We start from the raw sequence: 17,973 nt of genomic DNA on the forward strand, positions 1-17,973 counted from the left end.
TGCTGGGCTCAGGCAAAGGATCCCCAGGTTGGGCCTGCCCAGCCTGGAGCTCGGCAGGCAGCAGGGGCCTTGTCCTGCTGGGGGTGCCTTGCGGGCCGTGTCTCAGGTGTGCGTGTGCTCTGCTTCCTCCCTGCCCTCTGTGCCAGGTGCAGCGCCAGGCTCGAGACATGTCCTGCTCTGAGAAGTGCCAGCAGTGCCGGCCCTGCGAGCCTTGCTGCCAGTCCGGCGGCCCCTGCCCGCTGGCCAGCAGCTGCAATGAGTCCTCTGTCAGGCAGATCCAGAGCTCCCACGTTGTCATTCAGCCGCCTGCTGTGCTGGTGACCCTGCCCGGCCCCATCCTCAGCTCCTCCCCACAGAACACCGCCGTGGGATCCTCCACCTCTGCTGCTGTTGGCAGCATCCTCAGCTGTGAGGGAGTGCCCATCAGCTCTGGGGGCTTTGACATCTCCTGCATCACCAGCTGCTATGGTGGCAGCAGATGCTGTCGTCCCTGTTAAAGGTGCTGTCCCCAACGTCCTGAGGCAAGAACCTCCAAGACCTCGGAACATTGTGATGGCATGAAAATGCAATTTTGGAACACTGAATTTAAGGCTTTGGACTATTGTCTCCTTCTCCTCCTCTGCCTCTTTTTTTTCCCTTCCCTTCTCTTCCTGTCACCACCACTCTATGCCAGCCTAGTTGAGCCTGTTAGCCTCCTTCCCTCTGCAGCCCAGGACATCAGATATCCCTGCTGCATCTTAGTGGCTGCCCTTGGGTGCCCTCTCTGAGCCCTCTCCTTCTCTCCTTTGGTCTGAATAAAGTTGCTTTTGCATTCAAACCTTGGCCTCTGATTTCTCTTTTCTTTCTGAGACAAGTCTTCCAGTTTGCTCACTTGGAAAAGGCTGCAGGAAGCACAGCGTTGCAATCCCTGCTGTGCAATCGTATTACTTCCCTTTCCCGTGGAGCTGACAAAGATGTCTCTCTGTGTGAGGAGGGTGAGGCATTGCAATTACCTGCCCAGAAAGAGTTTAAATCCCTCACCCCTGGAAGTGTGCAAGACCAGGGGCTGCCCACCTGTTGAGGAAGGGAAGAGTGGCAAAAGATGGACTTGAAGTGGCCTTCCAGCCCAAACAATTTCTCATGCAATCTGCTTTCACAGAGTCTTCAGCAGTGTGAGAATTGTGCTCGGTGTGGGCCAGATCTGAGTCCCCTTTGGACACAGCTGGAGCTAACTCAGCCAGGGCTGGCTGGAGCCACTGGACGCTTCCCACAGAGCCCGTTTCTGCAGCCTTACTTACAAAGTGTGCCATCGTGAGCAACCATGACAAAGGAGGAAGCCCTGCTTCCTGGGATATTGCCAGCCATAACTTCCTGAGGGAAGGAGGCCATTAATTCAATTTCTTTCCCAGTGTACTTGTGCATGCATAACCTTCCCCTTTTGCTTTAGCAAGCTGGCATTTCTCAAGCAAAATGCTCTTCTCTGTTTGGTTTTATCTTGTCTTACTGCCTGAGAAAGGGGATTGACAGGGCAGCTTGCTGGGCACCATCCATCCAGCCAAGGGCCACAGAGCACAGCTCGTAGTCCAGCCCATGGCAAGAGCAGGAACAAGCTGCACAAGCGGGCATGGACTGCTGACCAAAGGGAGACGTAATGAAGGCCAAGCAAGACCGCAAAGAATACCTTGGGTTCCCTGTCCATTCCCAAAACGGGCCGCGGAAACAGGCTGCACGTGAAAACTCATGGGATGTCACAAAGGGATACGGGAGAGACGGGCAGGGATACAGGAAGAATGAGAGTGATGCCCTGAGTGCTTTGCCACAAAGAGACCCACAGGAATGACACAGCTTCATGTCATGTGCCTGCATGGAATGCCACCAGACCATGATTCCAGCATTCTGCCTACTCTGACGTGTTTCTGAAATCCCGGAAATACTTGGACCTCCCCTCCTGGCCCTAGAAGGAGTCTTCAGATAGGAAGGCACAGGGCAGAAGCCAGAAAATAGAGGCTGCAGTGCAGGAAACCAGGACACAGCCCCTACCATTAACTGGGATGGTGCACCTCTGACATGAGCTGGTCAGAAAATTATGGCTTCCACTAAGGGGCCTGAGGGCCTGAGGCAGGCCAGGACTGCTATAAAAGGCAGCCCAAGTCTCTGCTCTCTCATCCACTTCTGTCATCTCCTCCTCCTCAGGAAGCAGGTGAGCGCTGAGCCTCCCCTCCTCCTCCTGCTGCTGCTGCTTCAAGAGCAGCTCTTGCCTGGCTGGAGGTCTCAGCTGAGAGGAGCTGTTGGAGCCCAGGGCTGGGAGCTGCTTGTGCTGGGAGAGGGCACGGGAGAGAAGGTCTTGTGCAGAGAGAGAGAGGCTGGGACTGGGCTGAGGTGGCTCCTGGGCTTTGAGCTGGGCAGTGCAATGTGGGCCAGGAGGTGCCTTGGCTGCAGGGGGTTTGGGTGCAGTGCTGCTTCTCATGTGTCCTCACTCTGTGCTTCCCCCTGCCCTCTGTGCCAGGTGCACCTGTGAGCCCCAGCCATGTCCTGCTGCAAGCCCTGTGACCCTTGCTGCCAGCCCTGCGGCCCCTGCCCGCTGGCCAGCAGCTGCAATGAGTGCTGTGTCAGGCAGTGCCAGAGCTCCCACGTTGTCATTCAGCCGCCTGCTGTGCTGGTGACCCTGCCCGGCCCCATCCTCAGCTCCTCCCCACAGAACACCGCCGTGGGATCCTCCACCTCTGCTGCTGTTGGCAGCATCCTCAGCTGTGAGGGAGTGCCCATCAGCTCTGGGGGCTTTGACCTCTCCTGCATCACCAGCTGCTACGGCAGCAGATGTTGTCCCCCCTGCTAAATCAGCTGGCAACATCCTTGGACAGGAACCTCCACAACCTCAGAACGTTGAACTGCACTGGACGTGGATCTTTGGAACAATGCATTTGTGCCCTTGGTTTAGTGCTCTTTTCTTCCACTCTCTTCCCTTCCTTTAGTGTCAGCAAAACTCAATGCCAGCCTAATGGGACCTGTTTGCCTCTCTCCATCCCCCTGTAGGCCAGGCAACCCCAGTGGCTGCTGCTGTTGTCCTCTTTGAGCTAACTCCTTTTCTTCCTTAGACTCAATAAAGTTGCTTGGCATCCAAAGCTGGAGGCATGTGCAGACACTCGCACACACTGGGGCACAGCCACGCTGCCACGCACATTATTGTCGGGGAGCACCTGGGGCAGAGGCCTGAGGAAGGGATGTGACTGAGCAGATGCTGGGGACATGCCAGCCACAGCAGATTCTGGGAACACCAAGCAGGACAGAATCTCAGGCAGCAGTGCTACAGGAGGCTCAGGGATTTTGCAGGATGGGGAGGAAGGCAAAGAGGTTTCAATGATGGTGCAGGGCACATAGTCAGGGAAGTGATTGAATGCAGAGACAAATACTGAAGCACTGGGGGCAGATGGGATCCTTCCAGTCAGCAGGGATTACAAAATTCTGGCAGCATTACAAAACTGCACCAGAGTGCCCCAGTCTGGCATCACCTGCCTCCTTGGGATCCCTTCTGCACATAGTTCATGTCTTCTGCACTCACTGACACATCCTTGCCCCCAGGAAGCATGGAATCTTGCATACCAGCACTGAGAACAAGTACCCGTGAGGGAATGGGTAATGATGTAGGCCTGGAAATTCAAAGTCATTATAGAGGGAATCAGCGACTCATGCCATAACATTCTGGGACATGTTTCCGTTCATTGAGATCATGACAGAAAAATGTCACTTATGCAGCATGGACTGTGGGCCCTGAGGCACTGTGAGGTCAGGATAAAAGGCAGCCTAACTGGTGGCTCTCTCAACCACTTCTGTCACCTCCTTCTCCTTGGCAACCAGGTGAGTTGGAAGCTTCTTTCTCCTCCACCCTCTCCAAGAAGGCCTTGGCCTTTCTGCCCCTTCTTCCTGCTCCTTGTTCTTCTGGGGGTGTTCTGCTGCGGTGGTGCTGTGGGCAGAGGGCAGAGCGCGTCTTGTGGCCAGAGGCTGAGGCTGGGCTGAGGTGCTGATTTGCATCCAGGTTAGGCAGGAGCCCAGCTGGGCCTGGCTGAGCTGGGAAGGATCGTGCTGGGCTCAGGCAAAGGATCCCCAGGTTGGGCCTGCCCAGCCTGGAGCTCGGCAGGCAGCAGGGGCCTTGTCCTGCTGGGGGTGCCTTGCGGGCCGTGTCTCAGGTGTGCGTGTGCTCTGCTTCCTCCCTGCCCTCTGTGCCAGGTGCAGCGCCAGGCTCGAGACATGTCCTGCTCTGAGAAGTGCCAGCAGTGCCGGCCCTGCGAGCCTTGCTGCCAGTCCGGCGGCCCCTGCCCGCTGGCCAGCAGCTGCAATGAGTCCTCTGTCAGACAGATCCAGAGCTCCCACGTTGTCATTCAGCCGCCTGCTGTGCTGGTGACCCTGCCCGGCCCCATCCTCAGCTCCTCCCCACAGAACACCGCCGTGGGATCCTCCACCTCTGCTGCTGTTGGCAGCATCCTCAGCTGTGAGGGAGTGCCCATCAGCTCTGGGGGCTTTGACATCTCCTGCCTCACCAGCTGCTATGGTGGCAGCAGATGTTGTCGTCCCTGCTAAAGGTGCTGTCGCCAACATCATGAGGCAAGAACCTCCGAGAGTTCGGAATGTAGAGCTCGAATGAAGACAAAATTTTGGGACATTTGATTTAGACTTCTCTAGCTATTAATTCGTTCTTGTGTTCTCTCTTTCTTCCCTTCCTTTCATTTTGACACTAACCAATGTCACCTTAGTGGCTCCCTCCCTTCCCCCCTCTATCTGCTGGCCAGGCCTCTGGACACCCCCACTTCATCTTAGTAGCTGCTCCCCGTCCTGTCTCTGAAAGACTCGCCTTTCTTCTTTATACTCAATAAAGTTTTTTTCATTCAAACATCAGCCTCTGATGTTTGATGAATGAAGATTCTGTGACAACTCTTTCAGTCTCCTCAGAAGTACACTGGAAAAGCAGAGAGCAGGACTCACTGCTACAGATTTTCCTTGTGCCCTTTCCCTTTAAGCTGACAAAGATACCCTGACAGTGAGGGTGATAAGGTACTGGAACAAGTTGCCCAGAGAAATTGTACATTTCTCATTCCTGGAAGTCTTCAATGCATGGTTGCTCAGGACTTTGAGCCACTCGGTTTGGTGGAGGCCATTCTTGCCCTTGTTCTGTGGGGTCGGTGGAGTGTTGTAAACAAAAAAATGTTTAAGTTCCCTTCTATCCCAAGTGTTTCAATCAACACAGTCAGGCACCTGGATCAATCACAAAACCATGGTGGAAAGACAAAGAGTAAATTTATTGCCTTACCTCACGCCACAGAGGTGGAATCAACACTCGGGCAGAGATGCACAATTGGAAATTTTGTCCTGCTTCAGATCAGTCCTTGCTGGCAGGGCTGCTCCTTACACCGGTGTTGTGATCTACCTGTGCTTTTTGTGATCTCTGAGCTTTGATTTTTCTCTCTTCCAAGAAAGGGAGCTCAAGCATGTCCATGAGAGGGCCTCCAAGTCTCTCCAAACACTGGAATTGTCTCTACACAGAGATTCTGCTTCTCCAAACACAGGATAAAACAGCAGAAGGCATCCTTTATGGTTTTTCCCACATTGACATCCTGCATGCTTTGGCATCCTCAGCTGCAAGTTCACTTCAACAAACCTACAATCATCCTGCTAATTCTTCTGCTTTTAGCCCTTTCCTCCCAACCCAAACCATTTCTAATGAAATATGCTTTCATAGAGGCATTATCAGTGTGACAAATATGCTCAGTGTTAGGCAGTGCTGAGCTCCCTTTTGGGCTGGAGCTGACTCAGGCAGACATGGTGGGAGACACTGGAGTCTTGTCCAGAGCCCATTCCTACACTTTTCTGCCCCAGCTACCAAATCTCACCACTTTTACTTAAGGGAAAGTATCTGACACAGTATGGAGCACAATCAGAAGAATAAAAATTTCAACATCAGGCTGTTATGCATGTTTTGCTTTAGTCAACTGCCTTATCTCAACCCTCAAGTTGTTTCCCATCTTCTTTTCTCTTCCCTGTCCACCTTAGCCTGGCCTTCACCTTGTCCCTGGCCTTGGCCTGGCCTTTGCCTTGGCCTTGCCTATTCCTATTCCTATTCCTATTCCTATCCCTATTCCTATTCCGATTCCTATTCCTATCCCTATTCATATTCCTGTTCCTATTTCAATGCCAAGTGTGCAATTTATTAATTAAAAAATGTGAAATCTTCTGTGGACTCTCTGACTTTGTTTTTTCTTCTCAACCACCAGCGTATACAAATCCTGGCTGTTCCCTCCCCCTTACGAGTGGGACACCACACCCACCCACCAGCAACACTCCAGCAGAGGAGCATCCATTTGGGATGAAGGCCTGCAGAGGCTGGCAAGATTTCTGAGCTTTCTCCCTGAACATGAAGCAACAAGTGGAGGGTGGAGGAGGCAGAGTCTGCATTTCAGTTCTCCAGACACTTGTCTGCAAGGTCAAAGCAGCACTGTTCAGCTGTACATTGGTCTGCCTCTCCAGGGCAGCCAGTGTCTCTGTGAGACTAAAGGACACACCACGAGGGGGCTGACAATGAGAACCTTCATGTGCCCTCATGTTATATTTTCTCCTCGAGCCAGCTTATGAGTTCTTAGAGAAATATAGCACACTTGAGATAGCTTAGCTACTTTGATGGTATAAAATTAGTAGGATGGCTTTTGAGGTAGTGTTGGAAACAGAAAAGTTTTAATAAAAGGCAAAATAACAGAGCTCTTTACAGAGAAAAACTGAGTTAGGAGTAAGAGGCTCTTGCTCCTGGTAAAAACACTCTACAAAAGATTACTTCTTTTGTTTTCTTCTTTTTCCAGTGAATTGCTTAGGTGGGACTTTTTGGATTCTGTTCAATTGGGTATCCTTAGGTTTGAGGTGAAGTCTTCAAGGTCTTACGAGGTGTCTTTTTACTGAATTGAGGAGAGAAACTTCTGGGGTTTTTTCTTTTTTAAGGAGACAAAGGATAATTTGTTCACTCCGTCAACAGGGGGCACATTCCTACACCCTCATGATGCACACATTGATACATACGTACTTAGGAAGGCCTCCCTTGGACCTTGCAATCAGAACATTTGTAAAATAAAACCATTAAAAAATGAGCACTCGGTTGAGGTGTTGGGGACAACTCTGAAAGAAGAGTACTCAAGCACCTGTGAAGGAACCCAGCCGCAGAAATGGCCTTGTCTTCCCAAAGGACCCACACAGAGTGTACAGAAATAGGGTGAGGTCGATGAGACCAGCACAATTTCCATGAGATATGGTAAGTGCAGAAAGAAGAAAAAACCCAGCAGAGCCCATCTGAGTGAAATTCTATACCAGAGAGAGATGGGGCAGAAGGAGAAAAGGTTGCTCCCTCTTACCTCACATGGCCGTTGTGCATGTGTAGAAAAACAAGCCTGATGCACTGAAAATTTTGCCACAAAGAAACCTACAGGGATGACACAAGTGAACATCACGTGCCTGCATGGAATGCCACCAGACCATGATCCAAGCACTCTGCCTATGCTGATCTGTTTACATCCTGGAAATTCTTGGGGCTCTCATCCCAGCCCTAACATAGATTCCATTCTTCAGATAGGAAAAAGGAATGCACATGGCAGAAGCCAGGAAATGAAAAGGCAGCAATGCAGGAAACAAGGACACAGCCCCTACCATTAACTGGGATGGTGACATGAACAGGTCACAAAATTATGGCTTCCACTAAGGTGCCTCTGGGCCTGAGGCAGGCCAGGACTGCTATAAAAGGCAGCCCAAGTCTCTGCTCTCTCATCCACTTCTCTCACCTCCTTCTCCTCAGGAATCAGGTGAGTGCGAAGCCTCTTCTCCTCCTCCTGCTGCTGCTGCTTCAAGAGCAGCTCTTGCCTGGCTGGAGGTCTCAGCTGAGAGGGGCTGTTGGAGCGCAGGGCGGGGAGCTGCTTGTGCTGGGAGAGTGTAGGAGAGAGAAGGTCTTGTGCAGAGAGAGAGAGGCTGGGACTGGGCTGAGGTGGCTCCTGGGCTTTGAGCTGGGCAGAGTAATGTGGGCCAGGAGGTGCCTTGGCTGCAGGGGGTTTGGGTGCAGTGCTGCTTCTCATGTGCCCTCCCTCTGTGCTTCCCCCTGCCCTCTGTGCCAGGTGCACCTGTGAGCCCCAGCCATGTCCTGCTGCAAGCGCTGTGACCCTTGCTGCCAGCCCTGCGGCCCCTGCCCGCTGGCCAGCAGCTGCAATGAGTGCTGTGTCAGGCAGTGCCAGAGCTCCCACGTTGTCATTCAGCCGCCTGCTGTGCTGGTGACCCTGCCCGGCCCCATCCTCAGCTCCTCCCCACAGAACACCGCCGTGGGATCCTCCACCTCTGCTGCTGTTGGCAACATCCTCAGCTGTGAGGGAGTGCCCATCAGCTCTGGGGGCTTTGACCTCTCTTGCATCACCAGCTGCTATGGTGGCAGCAGATGCCATCCCTGCTAAATCAGCTGGCAACATCCTCAGACAAGAACCTCTAAGACCTCAGAAAGTGGAGCTGAAATGAAGACAGAACTTTGGGACTGTATGTAGGGTCTCTGACTTTTGTTTCCTTCTTCTCCTCCTCTCTTCTCTCTCTTGCATTCCTTTCCAATTAGTAGCACACAATGCCAGCACAGTGGGACCTGTTGACTTCTCTCTCTCCTTTGCTCTTCAGACCAGCAGATGGATACCCCCACTGCACCCCTGTGGCTGCTCCTGGTGCTCTCTTGGAACTACCTCTTTCTTCTTGCTTAGAGTCAATAAAGTTGTTTTGCATCCAAGCCTTGGCCTCTGATTCTCTTTTTGTCTGTGTCAACTTCTCCCGTAAGCTCAGGGCAAAAGGTGGAGCAAGCAGAGCTTGGGACTCCCTACAGTGGATTCTACTTTGTGCCTTTTCTCTTGGAGCTCACAAACACATCCCTCAGTATTCCACTACAACTACCAAGAGAGGAAGATGGTTCCCAAACTTGACCGAAATGGTGGGTGAAAGGGGTTGTGTGGGAATCAGCAATGCTTAGGGACAGCCCACAACCTGCTCTTGTCTGACACCTCCACTGCATCTCCTGTTCTGCCCAGCTGCTGTCCAGACACACAGGACTGAAGGGTTTCATAGGCTGGGGTTAGCAGCACCCACACAGACAGGCTGATTGGGGTCAGCTGTTCTATGGAGCCCTTTACAGGCGAATGTACCATGAAGGAAGCTGTGACCCTATGAGTAGCATGCACCAGAAAAGACTCCTGGCAGGAATGTCCACTGCAGTGGAGAAACAGCCAAACTGGAGCAAATCCTGCTGACAGGAATTCTTCCCCTGTTGGGGACCTGCTCTGGAGCATTCTGTTCTTGAATAAGGGAACTCCTTGGAAATAACCCATTCTCCTGGGGTGACTTTGTTATACTGAATTGTATCCCCATTTGTCTGTTTAAGCCAGAAATATCTTTTCCACCTTTAAGACTTGTTCTGAGAGTGATGGGTGGGGGGAAAAGAAGCACACAATTTGTTTTCAGAAACTGCATTCACTCCTCCACATGCCTGCGCCTGGACTGTGTTGTCTGTGGATGGACAGATGGCAGGACAGAGCACTCCTTTGCTCTTAGTTTTTGGTTAGCTGAGGCAGAGAAGTTCCCTGGACTGTAGTTTTTCTTTTTCTTTGGACCTGTTTAAACCTGCTCGGGGCTGAACACCCAAAAAAGCACCATCAGTTCACACCTGTGGCCCACCAGGTCGGGCCTGGGCCGCGGCATTTCAAGCACTGGAGGGACTGATAAGAGACTGACTGAGCTGAGTTACAGCTCAAGAAGTGGACTTTCTGAGTTTGCCATCTCTTTGGAGTGGCAAGAGGTTTCATTGTTTAATATTGTTCAAATTTTTTTTTTTTTTTTTTTTTTTTTTTTGCTGGTAAATGCTTTTGCTGTTAAATAAACAGTTTTTTTCCCACTTTTTGCCAAGGAAATATTTTTCTGAACCGGCTGGGGGAAAAACCTGCTTGAATCCACTTTCTAGAGGAACTCCTTTAGAGGTTTTCTCCCAAATGTGCCCTAAACCAGGTCACCCACCCTTTTCCATGGGAATCCTTGGAATGAAAGAGGCCCCATCCTTTTTGTTGGAATCCTTGAACTGCTGGAAAACTGGATGGAGTTTTCCAAAACCTTTTGCTTTGCAGAGAGAAAAGGCTCCACATCATCACTCATAGCACTGGTTCTCCAGCACCTTGGTCATCTCTGACACATGCAGAGGGGTTGCAGTGGCTGCTGGTTTGGGATTTGACACATTCCTCAGACTGTCCTGGCTCACTGTTCAAACTGGCACAATATTGTATTTGCAGGTGCCTCCGTGGCAGGTAGGAATGATGAATCTGACTCCATGTTCTCAGAAGGCTAATTTATTACTTTATGATGCTATATTATATTAAATATAGTATATATTATATAGTATATATTATATTAAATATATTAAATATATAATATATTATATTAAAGAATACTACACTATACTATATTAAAGAATACAGAAAGGATCCTTACTCAGTGCTGAAAAGATAATAATGAGAACTTGTGACTCTTTTCAGAGTCTCGACAAAGCTTGGCCCTGATTGGCCAATGAGTGAAAACAACTCACACCAGAATCCAATGAAACAATCACCTATGGGTAAACAATCTCCAAACACATTCCAAAGGAGCAAAACACAGGAGAAGCAAATAAGAATTGTTTTCCTTTTCTCTGAGGCTTCTCAGCTTCCCAGGAGAAAAATCCTGGGCAAAGCGATTTTTTCAGAGCATGTGAATGCCACAGCACAAACATGCATCTTTAGACAAAATACTCCGATGCCTTTCTGAAGAAGCAAAAGAGGGGTGTCGGAAGGGCCTCACATGCCCAGCCTGTGCAGAGATCATTTTACTCTGCACCTGCTGTTTATCCTCTGTTTGTTTTGAGAAGTAAAATCTCTGTGAAGAGACAAGGCTCTAGTGTTTGGAGAGACATGGAGGCCCTCTCATGGAAATTTGTGAGCTCCCCATTTAGGAAGAGGGAAGATCAAAGCTCAGAGATCACAAAACGTACAGGGTGATCACAGCACAGGTGCAAAGAAGAGCCCTGCTAGCAAGGACTGTACCTTAGGCTGCTGAAATTCCTGTGTGTGCGCCCCCATGGGACTGATCCTAAGTGGGACAATGTGTATCCCTGCCTGAGTGTTGATTCTACCTCCTCTGTGGAGTGATGTAAGGCAATAAATTTACTCTTTGTCTTTCCACCATGGTTTTGTGATTGTTCCAGGTGCCTGACTGTGCTGACTGAAACACTTGGGATAGAAGGGAACTCAAACAATTTTTGTTTGCAACAATCCACCAACCCCACAAAACAAGGGCAAGAATGGCCCCCACCAAACCAAGTGGCTCAAAGTCTTGAGTAACCTTGCCTTAAAGACTTCCAGGAATGAGAAGTAACTTCTCTATTACAGTGCCTCATCACTCTCACTGTCAGGGATGTCTTTCTTAGCTACAAGGAAAATCCACAACAGTGAGTCCAGCTCTCTGCTTTTCCATCTTTCTGCTGAGGAGACTGGAAGGGTTGTCACAGAAGGAAGGAGAAATCAGAGGCCCAGGTTCCATTGCAAAAATAACTTTATTGAGTATATAAAAGAAAAGGATATCGTTCTCAGAGACAGCATTAAGAGAAACCATTAAGATGCAGTGGGGGTGTCCATCTGCCTGCCCTGCATGAAAGCAGGAGGGGAGTGGGAGCAACAGGTACCACTAAGGAGGGATTGGGTGCTGGTGACAGAAATGGAAGGGAAGAGAGAGGAGAGAGGGGAAGAACGAACTAATGACCAAATACTCTAAATCCGATGTCCCAAAATACTGATATGATTCAAGCATCATGTTCCAAGGTCTTGGAGGTTCTTGCCTGAGGACATTACAAGCAACATCTTTAACAGGGATGACAGCATCTGCTGCCACCATAGCAGCTCAGCTGGGCCTGAGCTGAGCTCTCAGCCAGCCATTGCACACCCTGTAGGGCCTTCCCTGCCCAGCAGTGCCAGCCACTGACACATACTCAGCCCCCAGTTCCTTCTCTGCAAGAACCTGGAGAGGGCCACGGCCCACCAAACCCAGGCCATCCCTCTGGTGCCACCTCCAGGCAGCCTTGGGGCCCTCAGCTGTTTTTCAGGGTCCTGGTCCCTGCCTTATGTGGAGGCTTTGAGGTGACAGGGTTCTGGTATGTCCGTGGAGATGGAAGAGTACACTGGCAACAGGAGCCATTGTCCTGAGCCAGGAGCTATGGGAAAATTTTTCTGTCAAAGAGAATGAAGTATGTGGAGAAACGACTTTGACCACATCTGGGTGGTGGAAGTTGGGAGGTTGAGAAGGACAGCCAAAAAGAACAGCATTTTATTCTCATAAGAGCAGTATCCCGTAACAGAGCAGTCTTAAAGAAATACCTTTAGGATGTAACTTAGACAAACAGAAGTAATGCAAATGTCAAGTAGGGTTGCTGCTCAGCTCTTCAAGCCTGACCAAGCAGTAGTTCTGCTAAACAACAATATTGGCCTGACTAAAATGTGGCAGTGGAGGACCAGCTAACGAAGAAGGACATCAGGCTTGAGGTCAGACCCCAACTAAGTATAGAAGGACATCTGATAAGGATGGCAACTATGTAAAATAAGTCAAGTGTTTTGGGCTTGCTAATGAATATGTAATCATTGCATATTAAAAAAAACCATCTCTTTAACTGAACGCCTGGTGCACTCAGAGCATGGTGCTGGGGCCGCATGGCCAGTGGCAAAAACACGGCGAGGAACTTCCCGTTGCAGATCCTAGATGAATCTACTACTCAGCACTCCTGTAGAAATCTTTGAATTGGTGGAACTTGGTGGCGATGGTTCCTAGAAGCAGCAGCTTTTCTTCTAGTCAGAGAAGAGGAGGAAGTGAGGACATGTGAGGGAAAGCAACATCACAGCACCAAGGTCATTGGAAAAAGAGGGGGAGGAAGTGCTTCAAGTGTTGGAGCCAAGATTCTTCTGCAAGCCGTGGTGAGTACCATGGTGAAACAAACTGTCCCCCTGTAGTCCATGAAGTCCATGGTGGATTCAGAGACCTACCTGCAGCCTGTGGGAAAAGGACTCACGCTGGAACGGGTGGATGTCAGGGAAAGTTGTGATCCAGTGGGAAACCCAAATACAGTGAGAGGGCTCCTGTTTCCAGAGATAGAGGGAGACAGCCCTTGCTTCCAAACTAGAACAGCCTATCCTTAAAAGACTGCACCCCACTGAAGAGTGACCCATGCTACAGCAGTTTGGGGAAGACTGTTTGCCCACGGGAAGGACTCCATGGCATAGGAGAGAAAAGACTCCTCTCCCTGAGCAAACAGAAGATCTCGAGTGACAAACTAACCAAAACCCAGCAGGACATGGCTGGGACTCACAGGTACACCTGGCACAGAGGGCAGGGAGAAGCAGAGAGTGAGGACACATGAGAAGCAGCACTGCAGCCAAACACCCTGCAGGCAAGGCACCTCCTGCCCTGCCTCCCTTCAGTGTCAGTAAGAAAGAGGGAGGGGCTGGGAGTGAAAAAAGGTGGTTAAAGACTTATTTTACTTTTCATTATCCTCCTCTGAGTCCGTTAATAATAAATTTACTTCATACCTTTAAATTTGAACCTGTTTTGCCCTTGGAGTATTTTTTTTCCCAGTCCTTTACCTAACTCATGAGCCCTGTGTTAATTTTTTTTCCCCTCTCCTCTACCCACCTATAGCAGAAGAGGATGGGCCCAATGAATTTTGTCAGTGCCTGGCATTTGGCAGTATCAAACCGCAACATATTTGGAAATAAGTAGTGGACAAACTAAAAGGGGCATGGTAAAAAAATCCCCACTTGGTTGCATTTTGCGACATTGGAAGAAAATTGACGGTTCCTGGATGAACCAGCAAAGGACTCCATAGAAAAGCTCTTCCCAATCAGCTCTTCTGTGTGGCTGATGAAATACTAATCATGAAACCCCTCAGCCCTGCCTTCTAGACAGAAGCTGGGACAAATATTAAATGTGAGGACGGTGTTGGAAGAGAAGAGATTGTGGGCCATCCCCAGGCTTTGCTGGTTTCCATTCCCTGCCATCTTCACCCTGACAGTCATTCCAGTGGACTAGCCAGGGATGTGTTGGACAGCTACCACATAAAGGGCAAGAAGTAAAATCTGCTGTATGGAATCCCACCCTCTACTTCTATATGTTTTTTCCTGAGCTAACTGGAAGAACATGCCACAGATGAAAAGAGAATCAGAGGCCAAGGCTTGGATGCAAAACAACTTTATTGAGGTTAAAGCAGAAAAGGAGGAGGTGCACAGAGGGCATCTGAAGCCACTAAGATGCAGTGGGGGTGTCCATCTACCTGGCCTCCAGAGAGAAGGCAGAGAAGCCAACAGGTCCCATTGGGTTGATATTGCATGGTGGCGACAGGAAAGTAATGCAAAAGAAAGAGAAAAGAGTCATAGAAGGCAACAGAAAGCTAATGGCATAAAGGTAATGTTCCAAAACTTCCATCTTCATTCCAGCACCATGTTCTCAGGCCTTGGAGATTGTTGGCCAAGGACGTTAGCAGCAGGATCTTTAGCAGGGACGACAGCATCTGCTGCTACCAAAGGAGTTGGTGATGCAAGAGAGGTCAAAGCCCCCAGAGCTGATGGGCACTCCCTCACAGCTGAGGATGCTGCCAACAGCAGCAGAGGTGGAGGATCCCACGGCGGTGTTCTGTGGGGAGGAGCTGAGGATGGGGCCAGGCAGGGTCACCAGCACAGCAGGCGGCTGAATGACAACGTGGGAGCTCTGGCACTGCCTGACACAGCACTCATTGCAGCTGCTGGCCAGCGGGCAGGGGCCGCAGGGCTGGCAGCAAGGGTCGCAGGGCTTGCAGCAGGACATGGCTGGGGCTCACGGGTGCACCTGGCACAGAGGGCAGGGAGAAGCACAGAGTGAGGGCACATGAGAAGCAGCACTGCACCCAAAGCCCCTGCAGCCAAGGCACCTCCTGGCCCACATTGCACTGCCCAGCTCAAAGCCCAAGAGCCACCTCAGCACAGTCCCAGCCTCTCTCTGTCTGCACAAGTCCTTCTCTCCCGTGCCCTCTCCCAGCACAAACAGCTCCCAGCCCTGCGCTCCCACAACCCCTCTCAGCTGAGACCTCCAGCCAGGCAAGAGCTGCTCTTGAAGCAGCAGCAGGAGAAGAGGCTTCACACTCACCTGATTCCTGAGGAGGAGGAGGTGAGAGAAGTGGATGAGAGAGCAGAGACTTGGGCTGCCTTTTATAGCAGTCCTGGCCTGCCTCAGGCCCTCAGGCCCCTTAGTGGAAGCCATAATTTTCCGACCAGCTCATGTCAGAGGTGCACCATCCCAGTTAATGGTAGGGGCTGTGTCCTGGTTTCCTGCATTTCCGCTTTTTCATTTCCTGGCTTCTGTCCTGTGCATTCCTGTCTGAAATCTTCTGTTAGGGCCAGCATAAGAGGCTCAAGAATTTCCGGGGTATTATCATGTCCATGTCAGCAGAATGCTGGAATCATGGTCTGGTGGCATTCCATGCAGGCACGTGTTGCACCTTGATTCCTCCCTACTGGGTCAGCCTAATTGATCAACAGTCCATGCCCATTTCTCCACCTATTCCTGCTCTTCCCCTGTGTTGTGTAGGTGCCACAGCAAGGACACTTCTCCCAGAAAAGTGCTGCCCTACCTCCCTAGGGCCCCTTCTCTAGTCTCATGCTGGTCTTTCTCACCACATGTTCTTACCGACAATCCTTGGTTCTTATTACCAGCTGTGCTGGCTTGACCTTGGCCGAACAGCCAGTGCCCTGCAGCCACTCTATGATTCTCCATTCTGAGGTGAACAGGAATAGGAAAATAAGAAGGAAAAGAACTAGAATATTACAGTTTGATTGTTTGCTAAAACATAATCAAAATAGTGTGCATGCAGTAGTAAACTGGAAAAAACCCCACTTCTTATGCTCTACTTCCAATCAGAAATTTCTATCTGACCCCTTCCCAGGATGCAGGGCTTGAGCACATATAGAGGTGTTACTTGAAGGTAAACATTGCAAATTACAAATGCCAGCCCTTGTGTCTCCTTTCCTTAGCTGTTGTGTCTGACCTCATGTCACATGGCACAGAACATCCCTTTTAGTCAGTTTGGGTCAACTGTCTGAGTTTTGTCCAGTCCCTGAATCTTGCCACCCTCCAGCTCCTGATGGGGAAGGGAATGTTGGAGAGACAGTGCTGGTGCTGTGTGAACAGTGCTCAGCAGAAGCCAAAGGACTGGAGTGTTACCAGCACCTTTGTAACACCCAGTGCACAGCACAGCCCTGCCAGGGCTGCTGTGGGGAACATGAACTGCATCTCTGCTAGACCAAACACACCCAGAAGCCTTGGCTGGCCCTAGGGGCATCCAGCTCTCTGTGTTTGAGACATAACATCAGCCCTTATCTCCTAGACCTTCCACTGGGCTGGGACACAGTTTCTTCCTGTCCAGTTCAATGCTGCCACTCAATCTGTTGAGGTGGGGGCCAAGACCTTACAACAAATGTGCGGTTGGAATTGGAGGGATCAGGGTACAGATATTGCCTTGCTCTGAGATGTAGGATAGATGTTTAGGGTGGCACTGGGTTCACAGCCAAAGAGCTGTGATCTCCCTTTAGTGTTCAAGCACCAGGACGTCCATATCCCCCGAAAATGGTGTTCCCGGCAGCTATGTCCAGGAAAGCAGTGACGCATCGTTCAGGACCAAAAGGCCAAAAACACATCTCCTCTTTCAAGGGGGAGGTCAGGAAAATTCCCTCTTTGCTCCGGGACCACTAATATAATTTTTCTTTAGATAATTGAAAGTTACATTCATCTGCGTGTTAAGCCTGGACGACTCTGTGGCTGTTAGAAATTTTATTCATCCAATTGTTTTTCACACCATAATGGACATTCCCGATTGTGTTGAAGTGGCAAAGTTTGGCAGCTGGGGAAGAAAGCTGCAGGAATGGGCTCTGGGACAACATTCCAGCAGCTCCCGCCCTGTCTGACACATCAGATCCAACTCTGTCCAAAAAATCCTCATAAATAAAACCTACTGCTGTTTTATCCTGAGTTTGAAGAAACAGAATCTGTGTAAAACAATGCCAGTGTTCAGAAAGACATGGAGGCCCTCTCACAGATGGTCAAAGCACTGGTCAAAGAGGAGCCTTGCCAGCAAGGACTGAGCCTAAGGGTAACAATATTCCCACTTGTGGATCTCTGAAGATCTCTGTGGATCTTCAACCTCCTCCATGGAGTGAGGTATGAAAATAAATTTACTCTTTGCATTTCCACCACGGTTTTTGGGTGTTCCTTCTGCGCAACTGTGTCAACTCAAGGGAACCAAAAATCATTTAATTTATTTTTCAAATCCACAGCAATCCCACAAAAGAGGCATTGACTGCATCCAACAATCCAAGTGTCTCAAAGTCCTGAGCAACCTTGCCTTGAACATTTCCACGAATGAGAAATGTACAATTTCTCTGGGCAACTTGTTCCAGTGCCTCATCACCCTCACTGTCAGGGATGTCTTTGCCAGCTTCAAGGGAAAGTGTACAAAGAAAACCCATAGCAGTGAGTGCCACTCTGCTTTTCCATTGTACTCCTGAGGAGACTGAAAGAGTTGTCAAAAAATGAAGGAGAAATCAGAGGCTGAGGTTTGAATGCAAAAAAACTTTATTGAGACTAAAGAAGAAAAGCAGGTACGTAGGGGACAGCACCAGGACCAACCGCAAACATGCAGTGGGGGTGTCCAGAGGCCTGGACGGCAGATAGAGGGAGGAAGGGAGCGGGGGAAGACACTTCCACTAGGCTGGCATTGGGTGGTTGTGAAAGGAAGGGAAAGGAAAGGAAGAGAGGAGAGAGGAGAAGATGGAATTAATAGCAAAAAAGTCTAAAGGTATTGTTCCAAAATTCTGTCTTCATTCCAGCACCATGTTCTGAGGTCTTGGAGGTTGTTGG

General features: G+C 50.0%; 1 protein-coding gene and 3 pseudogenes across 1 annotated transcript; 3 read left to right on the forward strand and 1 right to left on the reverse strand.

Moving 5' to 3' along the window:
- The first annotated feature begins 167 nt into the window (after window positions 1-167).
- On the forward strand, window positions 168-497 carry LOC121337534 (feather keratin Cos2-2-like). Its single transcript, XM_041407669.1, has one exon. The coding sequence runs from the start codon at window positions 168-170 to the stop codon at window positions 495-497; it is 330 nt and encodes a 109-aa protein (XP_041263603.1).
- Window positions 498-2,046: 1,549 nt separating this feature from the next.
- LOC121337513 lies at window positions 2,047-2,815 on the forward strand (annotated as a pseudogene).
- A 4,860-nt stretch (window positions 2,816-7,675) lies between these two features.
- LOC121337514 lies at window positions 7,676-8,444 on the forward strand (annotated as a pseudogene).
- A 6,133-nt stretch (window positions 8,445-14,577) lies between these two features.
- On the reverse strand, window positions 14,578-15,340 carry LOC121337530 (annotated as a pseudogene).
- Window positions 15,341-17,973: the final 2,633 nt, after the last annotated feature.

The sequence above is a fragment of the Onychostruthus taczanowskii genome, unplaced genomic scaffold (assembly GCF_017590055.1).
Source record: "Onychostruthus taczanowskii isolate IOZ18803 unplaced genomic scaffold, ASM1759005v1 scaffold273, whole genome shotgun sequence".
In the NCBI taxonomy this organism is placed as follows: Eukaryota; Metazoa; Chordata; class Aves; order Passeriformes; family Passeridae; genus Onychostruthus; species Onychostruthus taczanowskii.